The sequence below is a fragment of the Aquarana catesbeiana genome, unplaced genomic scaffold (genome assembly GCF_042186555.1).
Source record: "Aquarana catesbeiana isolate 2022-GZ unplaced genomic scaffold, ASM4218655v1 unanchor229, whole genome shotgun sequence".
Lineage (NCBI taxonomy): Eukaryota > Metazoa > Chordata > Amphibia > Anura > Ranidae > Aquarana > Aquarana catesbeiana.
Genome location: NW_027362656.1, coordinates 1,721,358 through 1,734,624, shown reverse-complemented (window position 1 = coordinate 1,734,624; position 13,267 = coordinate 1,721,358). Strand labels below are relative to the sequence as shown.

The window sequence follows — 13,267 nt, the reverse complement described above, 5'->3', positions numbered from 1 at the left end:
TCTATAGTATGCCTGTAAAGTGGTGCATGTTTCCCGTGTTTAGAACAGTCCGACAGCAAAATGACATTTCAAAGGAAAAAAAGTCATTTAAACTACTTGTGGCTATTAATGAATTGCCGGTCCGACAATACACATAAAAGTTCATTGATAAAAACGGCATGGGAATTCCCCACAGGGGAACCCCGAACCAAATTAGTAAAAAATGACGTGGGGGTCCCCCTAAATTCCATACCACGCCCTTCAGGTCTGGTATGGATTTTATGGGGAACCCCGACCAAAATTTAAAAAAAACGGCGTGGGGTCCCCCCAAAAATCCATACCAGACCCTTATCCGAGCACGCAACCTGGCAGTCAGCAGGAAAAGAGGGGGGATGAGAGAGCGCCCCCCCCCCTGAACCGTACCAGGCCACATGCCCTCAACATTGGGAGGGTGCTTTGGGGTAGCCCCCCAAAACACTTTGTCCCCATGTTGATGGGGACAAGGGCCTCATCCCCAAAACCCTTGGCTGGTGGTTGTGGGGGTCTGCGGGCGGGGGGGCTTATCGGAATCTAGAAGCCCCCTTTAACAAGGGGACCCCCAGATCCCAGCCCTCCCCCCTGTGTGAAATGGTAAGGGGGTACAGTACCCCTACCATTTCACTAAAAAAGTGTCAAAAATGTTAAAAATGACAAGAGACAGTTTTTGACAGTTCCTTTATTTAAATGCTTCTTCTTTCTTCTATCTTCTTTCTTTTATCTTCTATCTTCTTTCGATTTCTTCCTCCATCTTCTTCTGGTTCTTCCTCCAGTGTTCTCGTCCGGCATCTTCCTCCGCGGCATCGGCGTCTTCTTCCCTTCTTCTCCTCGGGCCGCTCCGCATCCATGATGGCATAAAGGGAGGCTCCCGCTGTGTGATGCTTCTCTATTCATCTTCTTCTCTTCATCTTCTTGTCTTCATCTTCTTTTCGGGCCGCTCCGCATCCATGATGGCATGGAGGGAGGCTCCTGCTGTGTGACGCTTCTCCTCTTCTGACAGTTCTTAAATAACGGGGGGGCACTCGGTGACCCTGCCCCCCTCTGACGCACAGGGACTTGACGGGGACTTCCCTGTGGCATTCCCCGTGACATCAGAAGGGGGTGGGGTTACGTAACGGGTGACTCCCCCCCTCTGACATCACTGGGTATGCCATAGGGAAGTCCCCATCAAGTCCCCATCAAGTCCCCATGCGTCAGAGGGGGGTGGGTGCCCCCCCCGTTATTTAAGAAGAGTCGAGCTGGCCGATCATCAGAGAGCGGGGATTGCCCACGGTAACAGCTTTCATTTGAATTGCTGGGTTCCCAGTGGCGCTCACCGTCACATACAGTCCTGCCTCCTCACCGCTCACATCACACAGTCCCGCCTCCTTGCCCGGCACCTCTCAGCATTGGACTGGTGTTCTGTCTACCCAATGCGCCAGGCGAGGAGGCGGGACTGTGTGACGCGAGCGGTGCTGTATGTGATTGTGAGCGGCGTTGGGAACCCAGTATTTCAAATGAAAGCTGTTACAGTGGGCAATCCCCGCTCTCTGATAATCGGCCAGCTCGACTCTTCCTCTCCTCCTGGCTGGGAGAATGGCTCCCGTTCAACCCCCGCCTACCGGCGGTGCTCGCCCCCCTCCTCCCAGGCAGCCCACGCTCGCCAGCAATCATTTTCCACTCGCAAAATGCGAGTGAAAAATTTGAGGGCTGCCTTACACTATATCATTTATATTGTACATTACATGCTCCTGACCCCTGCACAATATACTCTGTTGTACATTACATACCCCTGACCCCTGGACTATATACTCTGTTGTACATTACATACTCCTGACCCCTGCACTATATACTCTATGTTGTACATTACTTTATTCTGATACTATATAGTCCTATCTGTTGTATCCTATATAATAAGTTGTACATTTCATAGTCCTGACTTCTTTTACACCCATTTCCTACCAGCTGGACATTTTATATCTGATGATTTGATTGGAGCACAGACTTTTACATGTTGATAATAATGTGATAACATCCTCAAACTTTGGAACCATAAACAGAAGGTGATAATGAGGGAGAAGTAAATAACCCAATGATGGTGGTCTTCAGGATCAGTCCAGTCTTCATCTTGGTTGTTCTCCCCCCATCCTCACTCTCTGATCTCTGGTGGGGCTCATCCCCGCTGTTATTCATGACTGAATCATGGACTAAATAAGGAAGTGCAGGACTTCTTGTGTTGGGAAGATGGCAAAGATTGATAGAGGAGGTGGGGACACTCGTCCTATAATCCCCTCATCACTGTCACTCCTATAAAAGACAGTTCTCGTTGTTTCTTCACTCTCTGACTTCACTCTCTGGTCCATGAATAAAGAAATGAACTGGTAGGAGGTCAGAGGACCCATTTACTAGTTACCTTGAGGGGGGAATTGTAAGATCCTCAGAGACAAAGCTGCCTGATGTGGGCAGAGTCCTGGTTTAGGGGAACCAATCTGCTCATGTCTAGTAATAATCTTTTTATTTCTATTTTAGTAGATGGACGGGAGATGAGGAAAACCTCAGAGGATTGTCTCACTTTTTCTCCAGACTGTGAAGTAGAAGATGAGGACATCACACAGTATAGTCCAGTAGAAAACCCGAATACCTCAAATGTACATCTGGCACCACACAGTATAGATGGACCATCGTATTCCTCTTATCCTGAGGAACCTCAGACGGTGAGGAACGGTGCCATCCTTCCAACAGATGAGGGGTTTTCATGTACTGAGTGCGGGAAGTGTTTCCGTTATAAATCCAAACTTAATGAGCATAAAAGATCTCACACAGGGGAGAAGCCACATACCTGCCCTGAGTGCGGCAAATGTTTTTTAAATAAGGGCAATCTTTACAGACATCAGAATTCCCACATGGGGGAGAAGCCCTATTCCTGTGCTGAGTGCGGGAAATGCTTTTCACAGAAAGCCAATCTTTACAGACATCAGATTTCCCACACGGGAGAGAAGACATATTCCTGCCCTGAGTGTGGAAAATGTTTTTCAGACAAGTTGAGTCTTTACAGACATCTGAGATCTCACACGGGGGAGAAGCCATATTACTGTTCTGAGTGCGGGAAATGTTTTTCACAGAAGTCTAGTCTTTACACACATCAGAGATCTCACACGGGGGATAAGCCGCATTTCTGTCTTGAGTGTGGAAAATGTTTTTCACGTAAGTACCATCTTTTCAGCCATCAGAGAGTGCACACAGGAGAGAAGCCGTATTCCTGTCCTGAGTGTGGGAAATGTTTTTCACAGAAGTCCGGTCTTTCCACACATCAGAGATCTCACATGGGGGAGAAGCCGCATTCCTATCCTGAGTGTGGGAAATGTTTTTCACAGAAGTCCAGTCTTAACAGACATCAGAGATCTCACACAGGAGAAAAGCCGAAATCCTGTTCTGAGTGCAGGAAATGATTTTCAGATAAGTCTGTTTTTTCCACACATCAGAGATCTCACACGGGGGAGAAGCCATATTTCTGTCCTGAGTGTGGGAAATGTTTTTCACAGAAGGCCAGTCTTTCCACACATCAGAGATCTCACACGTGTTCAAAAACCAAAAAGGAGGGACTTTTGGACTTTTTAGGCACAACTACAAAAAAACTAGTATATAAAATATTATTTTATTAATTTAGAAAATTACATAGCAAAAAGAGACAATGTTAAAAACACAACATGTGTATATGTTCAAACATTTGCTATACAACACCATCTAAAGTGCACAATTGTTCGGACATCTGGGTGATCACTCCAAATATAGATCGGTCCAAAAAGATGGCTAGATAGCAGATCCGCAATCAGCTCATGTCACGTAATTATTCGATGCTCGACATGTTTCGCGTGTCACCACGCTTCTTCAAGAGCGGAAAACACTGTATGCTGTAGAGCTAGAACATATATAAAATCATGGAGGGGGTGATAGTCCGCAGGTCAAGAGGAACCGGAAAACCAGCAAAATGATGTATCTATGCACGTCAAGGTAGATGTAAACTGGTGCTAGCTATTTGTGTAGGCCTATTCCAGTATTGATCTTGAAAATGATAGTCTGTGGTCTGTATGCACCTGGGTTCCACAGTGGGGTACAGGCAGTCATAAATAATTACGCAGGTGCCAACAGGCACTGTATCACCAAGGATGGGCTACAAGTAATTTGTCCTGGATGTGATGAAAAAGGGACCTGTAGCGTGCGATATCCTCCTGTGACTGGAGCACCCCCTCCATGATTTTATATATGTTCTAGATCTACAGCATACAGTGTTTTTCGCTCTTGAAGAAGCATGGTGACACGCGAAACATGTTGTGCATCGAATAATTACGTGACATGAGCTGATTGCGGATCTGCTATCTAGCCATCTTTTTGGACCGATCTATATTTGGAGTGATCACCCAGATGTCCGAACAATTGTGCACTTTAGATGGTGTTGTATGGCAAATGTTTGAACATATACACATGTTGTGTTTTTAACATTGTCTCTTTTTGCTATGTAATTTTCTAAATTAATAAAATAATATTTTGTATACTAGTTTTTTTGTAGTTGTGCCTAAAAAGTCCAAAAGTCCCTCCTTTTTGTTTTTTTGAACACGAATTTGTTAGGACGTGGCACAGGTTTATTTTATGTGTATCCACGGTGCCACTCCGTGTGATGATACACCTCCATTTTTTCAAGAGATCTCACATGGGAGAAAAACCATATTCCTGTCCTGAGTGTGGGAAATGTTTTTCAGACAAGTCCAGTCTACACACATCAGATATCTCACGGGGTAATGTCAGGGACTTGAACCAGACAACTGGAAAACTTCCACCAGGATCCTGTGGACACCCAAATGACACACACACGAGATGAGGTCAAAAACTTGTCTGTTTATTAAGGGGAATGTTACTTTGTTTTATACAAAATAAAAGAAGGATGGATTACAATATATTTAGAGTTTGGTTACAGAGAAAAAGGATGGCAATTCTAAGAAAAGATGTTTACCTCCATATGACATGCAGTCTCATAAAATTTTCAGTAAAAAGTACAGGTCAGGCCGTCTTCGGCCTGAGAAACCAGCCATGCAAATCTATTAGCCTAAACATATCTAGCAAGTAAACACATTCCAAGTCAAACTCAGATATTAGAAATAACATGGAAATATACAGAACAGAAACAGCATAGAAACATCATTAACCCTTCAATCCCCCCTTTTATCACGAATATGATCATTTTCTCCATATTTCTTTGGAAATAAGCTTGCACAGGCTTTATCATCAGCTTTATTGATCATTCTGTTAATTTTCGTCTTTATAGTACAAACCAAATATCAATTGTACAGGACTAGTATGACCAAGATAATAACACAAACAGCAAGTGGGTAGAAGAAAGTTTTCACCACCTCAATTCCTGTGGGTGACCAACCTGTGAACACATTATACCACGAATGATGGGTGTCTTGTGCTACCTGAGTAGTGGCTGCTTCAATTTTACCTCTCATAATGGTAGTTAGGGATGGGCTGTCTGTTCGGGTCGAACATGAGTTTGACTCGAACATTGGCTGTTCGCCGAATAGCGAACAATTTGGGGTGTTTGCGGTAAATTCAAAAGCCGCGGAACACCCTTTAAAAGTCTATGGGAGAAATCAAAAGTGATAATTTTAAAGATTAATATGCAAGCTATTGTCATAAAAAGTGTTTGGGGACCTGGGTCCTGCCCCAGGGGACATGTATCAATGCAAAATAAAGTTTTAAAAACGTCCGTTTTTTTGGGAGCAGTGATTTTAATAATGCTTAAAGTGAAATAATAAAAAGTTAAATATTCCTTTAAATTTTATACCTGGGGGATGTCTATAATATGCCTGTAAAGTGGCGCATGTTTCCCATTTCCGAGAGCAAAATGACATTTCTAAAAGAAAAAAAATTCATTTAAAAGTACTAGCGGTAGCGCCAGCTATTAATGAATTGTCGGGTCTCTGCAATAAACATAAAAGTCATTGGAAAAAAAAAACGCCTAGGATTCCTCCACAGTGCATTACCAGGCCCTTTGGGTCTGGTATGAATATTAAGGGGAACCCAGAACCAACATTTTTAAAAAAATGCATCGTGGGGGTCCCCCAAATTCCATACCAGGCCCTTCAGGTCTGGTATGGATATTAAGGTGTCAGAGGGGGGTGGGGTCACCCGTTACGTAACCGGTAGACCCCACCCCCCCTGACTTCATGGAGAAAGCCAAAGGGAAGTCCCTGTACGTCAGAGGGGACGGGATCACGGGGTGGCCTCGCCCTCAGTTATATAAGAACTGTCAGAAGAACAGAAGCGTCACACAGTGGAAACCTCCCATGGATGCGGATCATCCGGAGAACGAATCGGGGAAGAAGAAGCCAGAGCAAGATGCAGACGAGAGGATCGGAGGAAGAAGCGGGGGAAGAAAAAGATGGAGGAAGAAAAAAAATGAAGACCAAAAAGAGATGGAAGACGAAGCGGGAAAAGAAGACATTAATAAAAGAATTGTCCAAAACCGGCTATTGTCTTTTTTAACATTTTTGACACTTTTTTTGTGAAAAGGTAGGGGTACATTTGTACCCCATTACCATTTCACACAGGGGAGGCGGGATCTGGGGGTCACCTTGTTAAAGGGGGCTATCAGATTCCGATAAGCCCCCCCACCCGCATACCCCCACAACCATCCGGCAAGGGTTGTGGGGATGAGGCCCTTGTCCCCATCAACATGGGGACATCCTCCCCATTTTGAGGGCATGTGGCCTGGTACTGTTCAGGAGGAGGGGCGCTCTCTCATCCCCCACTCTTTTCCTTAATATCCATACCAGACCTGAAGGGCCTGGTATGGAATTTGGGGAGGACCCCCACGCATATTTTTTTTTTAAATTTTGGTTCGGGGTTCCCCTTAATATTCATAGCAGACCCCAAGAACCTGGTAATGCAGTGTGGGGGAATCCCAGGCCATTTTCTTTAATGACTTTTATGTGTATTGCAGAGACCCGACAATTCATTAATAGCCAATGACTTTTTTTTCCTTTAGAAATGTAATTTTGCTCTCGGACTGTTGGAAACCTGGGAAACATGCGCCACTTTACAGGCATACTATAGACACCCCCCAGGTATGAAATTTAAAGGAATATTTCACTTTTATTGTTTCACTTTAAGCATTATTAAAATCACTGCTCCCGAAAAAACGGCCGTTTTTAAAACTTTTTTTGCATTGGTACATGTCCCCTGGGGCAGGACCCGGGTCCCGAAACATTGTTTATGACAATAACTTTCATATTATGCCGCATACACACGACTGGTCTTTCCATCGGAATAAACTCCGATGGTCTTTCCAACGGAGTTCCGCTGAAACGGTCTTGCCTACACACCATCACACCAAAGTCCGACCGTCTACAATGCGGTGACGTACAAAACGCATGACGGGACTAGAAAAAAAAGGAAGTTCAATAGCCAGTAGCCAATAGCTGTCGTCTCATACTTGCTTCAGAGCATGCGTTGTTTTTGGTCCGTCAGAACAGCATACAGACAAGTGTTTTCCCGATAGGAATTGGTTCAGTCGGAAAAATTAAGAACATGTTCTATTTCTAGGTCTGTCAGAATTTTCAAAAAAAAAAGTCAGATGAGTCCCACACACGATTGGAATGTCCAATAAAAAGATTCCGTCTGACTTTTTCTGCAGTAAAGTCCGACCGTGTGTACGCGGCATAAACCTTTAAAATTAGCACTTTTGATTATTCATATTTGTGTCCCATAGACTTTAACGGTGTTCGCGTGTTTGAACAAATTTTTTGCCTGTTCGCATGTTCTGCTGCAAATCAAACAGGGGGGTGTTCGGCCCATCCCTAATGGTAGTTTTTATGATTTCCTGATGTACTGTCAAATTATATGTCTTAAGATATTGCAAAGATGTCTTTTATTGTTTGAGTATTTCTACAATTGGGCCTATGGGCTATGAGAAATCACCCACTGGGAGTGCATCTAGTCTCCAGGAGATTCTGTGGAAGTGTTCTGTGACTCCTAACATATAATTTTTCCAATGCAATACAAAAGTGAAACATTGTGTATGCAGCCTGAAAAGGGCAAATGAGCATCCACTTCAGTGATGTTTACTCCTACCTCCGTTGCTAAGCATACCTGCTGTGAGCCTACTTCTATAAACGCATTATAACCCTGTGGATATAAAGTCCAAATATACATGTTAACATCTGGGTTAGATAATAGGCAGGGTTCAAACACAGGAGACCTATGTGTACAAATGAGACCCTTATCAGCTTTCTGGCAGTCATCCAAGCTATACGTGTTGTTTGAACCCACAGCTATATAAGATCCATCATACCTTGTTTCCCAGCATGTAACAGTATCAGTGATTACCTCTGGCATAGGGATAGGGAGAATAAAGAATTTGAACATAGTGATTCCATAATCTTTAGGGACACCTTATAATGTCCCATACTAGGCCCGGACTGGGACAAAAAATAGGCCCGGGCATTTTAGACTGAGCAGCCCGGGGGGGGGGGCACAGTGGCGGCGCTTCGCAGCGGCGGTTGATGATGGGATGTGAGGTTCCAGCACCTTGTACCTCTGGACCCCTTTACATCACACAGCACCTTGTACCTCTGGACACCTTTACATTACACAGCCCCCCACAGCTCTGGACCCCTGTTTGTTGCACAGACACCCCCTAACAGTTCTGGACCCCCTGCATGTTACACAGACCCCCTCCCTACAGTACAGACCTCCTCCCTACAGTACAGACCCCCTCCCTACAGTACAGACCCCCTCCCTACAGTACAGACCCCCTCCCTACAATGCAGACCCCCTCCCTACAGTGCAGACCCTCTCCCTACAATACAGACCCTTCTACGCTACAGAACCCCCCCCTACAATACAGAATCCCCCCTACAATGCAGACCCCCCCTACACTACAGAACCCCCCTACAATACAGAACCCCCCTACAATATTTATTTATTTATTTTAGGTACTTATATAGCCCCAGAATACTGTGCACAGGGTTTGAATGATTTTTTAGTCTGCATCATCTTTTTCATTGAATTCATGAAATGTTTGAATAGTGGGGTTGTTTCTTTCTTGACCAGGTTATCAATGCAATCTTGACATATGTCCTTTTTCCAACCAGAGGGCATTTTTCTAGTACAGACTGGGTATCTCTTCCTAGAAGCATCTGTCTTGCTTTCTTTGGGCTCTCAATTTTTGTCCTGGAAATAACCAAAGGACAAAACCAAACCAGTGTAACTTCAGCTGAAGTATAAACTGAATGGAAGGAAAACACAAAGGTGGATAGCAAAAAAAATTCCTGTCTTAGAATTTTTATCACAAACACCCACCACCAGGACCTGTGATGCTATATGTGACTCAACCCTCAACTAGAGGGAGGTTACACCAATGCACCTGCAAAAAGGCCCACACAATCCCCCTGTGCACCCAGCACAGGAGGGTAAGAAAAGAAGATAGGAGCGCCCTAGGCCCCCCTTTTCTTACCTTAGGGCCGAAGTTAAGTGATGGCACCGTCAGACCTGCATCTGCAGTCCCCTGCTATTCCATGTCCATTGTCCAGGAAGCAACCCAGCGCCATCTTCTGCCAGTACCCTTTAGTTATACTGGCATGGAGGACCCGGAACGGCGATGTGGATCTGGCGCCATCCCTGTGGATAGCGTGCCTGCCTTTCTCTCCTTGGTACAGGCTGATTTTTCCCCTGCGGGTGTGCCAAGATGGCCGCCCCATGACTTCCGGCGCCTGCATCACTTCCTGCCTGTGCATCCGCCCGCACCGGCGAGAAGGATTCGGCCACACGAGGATGCCAGCATGGAGACAGACTTACCATGCTCCAACATTGGCAGGAATGACCCAGGAGAAGCAGGCTACCCCCTGCTATGAGAGACCAGCCTATTGTCGGCACACTACCACCAGGGATGGACTCATCTGAGCACTCATCCTCCTGCATCAAAAAGGCACCTTACACTGAAGGTACAACTAACAGGGAGATGAGAGGGGGTCCCTTCTTACACATCCATGAGTCCCTAGCAGAGGGGCCCAGGATGACCCAAGCCAACCAGCTCCCCAGAAGCACTGCCCCTGTTAGAGGGACCTGGTCGCCGGGAGGCCCCTGCTACCTAGAATGTAGGCCAGAAAAAAAAAAACAACTTGCTTGAAGTTCCTGTCTGGTCGGAGGAAACACATAACATTGAGAGGCCATGGCCTATGGGCAGTCTTTTAATGTGGATCATGTGTTTCCTGTACTAGGTGGGAGGAGCCTCTCTCTCTGTGTAAGCCATCCTGGAAGATGACTGGGAAAAAAATATTCCTTTATAGTACAAAAACAGCAGATAATCACTACTATAAGGGATTAATTTATACTGTGAAATAGGGAAAGTAATATATCTTATATCTAATAATAAATATACCCAGAAGTAGGATATATGGAGATTTTACCTGGGAGTCACACATGAAGATATATGGAGGTTAGGGGGGGGACTTTTATAATAGAGTAATACTGAAAGCTGAGACTTTTTTCATGGATATAATAATTTTATATATAATGCACAATACTAGTAAACTTTTACTTTATGTAATAGTAATGCCTTCTATCAGCCTCCACCTTCTCTGGGGTCAGATGCTGCACAGAGCCCTTAAAGTAATTTTAAATGTTGGATTTCTTTTTTAAACAAACGTGTCATACTTACCTGCTCTGTGTAATGGTTTTGCACAGAGCAGCCCTAATTCTCCTTTTCTGGATAGAGTTCCCCTATAGGAAGCTACAAAGTATAGTAAAGAGTTCCCCTATAGGAAGGTACAAAGTATAGTAAAGAGTTGCCCTATAGGAAGCCACAAAGTATAGTATAGAGTTCCCCTATAGGAAGCTACAAAGTAAAGTATAGAGTTCTCCTATAGGAAGCCACAAAGCATAGTAAAGAGTTTCCCTATAGAAAGGTACAAAGTATAAATAAGAGTTGCCCTATAGGAAGCCACAAAGTATAGTATAGAGTTGTGTGCAAATGGGAAAATCGGGACAGCCGCACTCCAGGAAATTATAATCCAAACTTCTTTATTTTAAAATCAGGAACATGTCATACAGTACATCAAAGGCAGAGTGTACAGACAGGCAGCTTACGCGTTTCGCACTATATCAAGTGCGAAACGCGTAAGCTGCCTGTCTGTACACTCTGCCTTTGATGTACTGTATGACATGTTCCTGATTTTAAAATAAAGAAGTTTGGATTATAATTTCCTGGAGTGCGGCTGTCCGGATTTTCCCATTTGCACACAGCCTTTACTAGCATTAGCCAGCACCTGGGGCTCTTTGTTCCTGGAGACCAACAGCCAGTTCATACCTGGACAGATTTACCCTAGTGCGGGGACAACATCCGCATTGCTATAGTATAGAGTTCCCTTTGCCACAAAGCATAGTATAGCGTTCCCCTATAGGAAGCCACAAAGTATAGTATAGACTTCCCCTATGGGAAGCCACAAAGTATAGTATAGAGTTCCCCTATACGAAGGTACAAAGTATAGTATCGAGTTCCCCTATAGGAAGGTACAAAGTATAGTATAGAGTTCCCCCTATAGGAAGCCGCAAAGTATAGTATAGAGTTCCCCTATAGGAAGGTAAAGGTCTGCCTTTAGAATCACTTGCTTCCTTCTCTTGCCCAGGACTACATGTCCCATGAGGAATTGCTCCTCACGCATTCAAGTTTTCAGGCATTTACTGACATGTATGGGTGGTGTTCTGAGCTGTATTTTCTGATATGTAAAGAAATAATGCATTCTGTATGAAGGCCAATTAATTGACTGACCAACTAAACGATTATGAAAATTGTTGAGAACTATTTTCATAATCGATTATAATCAAATTATAACGATTAGTTGTTTCAGCCCCACATCTCTGAATCTCCTACCAGTTCATTTCTTTATTCATGGACCTTACTCAGAGAGTGAGGAAACCACAAGAACTGTCTTTTATAGGAGTGACAGTGATGAAGGGATTATAGGACGAGTGCCCCCATCCCCTCTGTCACTCATTGCCATCTTCCCAACACAAGAAGTCCTGCACTTCCTTATTTAGTCCATGATTTAGTCATGAATAACAGCGAGGCTGAGCACCACCAGAGGTCAAAGAGTGAGGATGGGGGGAGAACAACCAAGATGAAGACTGGACTGATCCTGAAGACCACCATCATTGGGTTATTGACTCCTCCCACATTATCGCTTTCTGTTTAAGATTCCAAAGTTTGAGGATGTTATCACATTATTATCAACATGTAAAAGTCTGTGTTCCAATCAAATTATCAGATATAAAATGTCCAGCTGGTAGGAAATGGGTGCAAAACAGGTAAGGCCTATGTAATGTACAACTTATTATGTAGGATACAACAGTTAGGATTTTATGGTATCAGAATGATCTAATGTACAACATAGAGTAGATAGTGCAGGGATCAGGAGTATGTAATGTACAATATAAATTATACAGTGTAAGGGTCAGGACTCATAATATTGGTATTCAGCAATCAGTGGAAGATTAAATGTTTACATGAGACAAGTTGCAGAGGTCCCACACCGCTGCCTCCCATCTCCTGAGACTGCACTCAGTGACTTGAGTCTGAGACTATACAGACATATCCCTCCACCCGACACAGCCAGCAGACAACAGAGCAAGTAACCCTGGGAGAATTGTTCTGTCAGAGATCTTGCCATACCCGGGTATTGGGCAGAAGACCCAAAACACATACCCCAGGTGCCTAGATCTAGTAAAGCCTATGGTGAAAATGAACATTTTGCTTCCAGCTGAACCCCAGAATCTCCATCAATCCAGTCTAGATACATAAATTGTGTCTGCAACACAGAGAAGGAAGATTATCCGAGAGAAATACAGGACGGGGAACACAGCTCAGGAAAATGACCAGGGGATTACGGGCTGATATCACCCAGTCCCCGCCCTACTCTGGACAAATCAGTGAGCAGTATGGGTGGGGGAACGTATTTAGTGTTAATGGCCCACCTGTGCTGATCTCTGTAAGAGTGCCGTCCCCTAGATTTAGCCTCATTATTCCATCCTCCTCCATAGACTGCTGATCATCGCTCACATAAGTCTCCTCTTCTTCGTTCACCTCAGCTTTAGAATCTCTGAGGTTTCCACTCTAAATATATAATAAAAATGACATCTTTTGTAACAAATCAGATAATATACAGATCCTAATAATACTTTAAGTGATTGTTCCTCATCTACCTGATGATGGTGGGGG

At 44.3% G+C, this 13,267-nt stretch overlaps 1 protein-coding gene across 1 annotated transcript in view; it reads left to right on the top strand.

Annotated features, from left to right (window-relative positions):
- LOC141121775 (uncharacterized) overlaps window positions 1-13,267 on the top strand; it is a 161,772-nt gene that overhangs the window by 25,391 nt on the left and 123,114 nt on the right. The window contains exon 7 of the mRNA XM_073611494.1: window positions 2,524-3,331. Within this exon, the coding sequence (XP_073467595.1) occupies window positions 2,524-3,331 (808 nt within the window). The remainder of the gene's footprint in view (window positions 1-2,523; window positions 3,332-13,267) is intronic.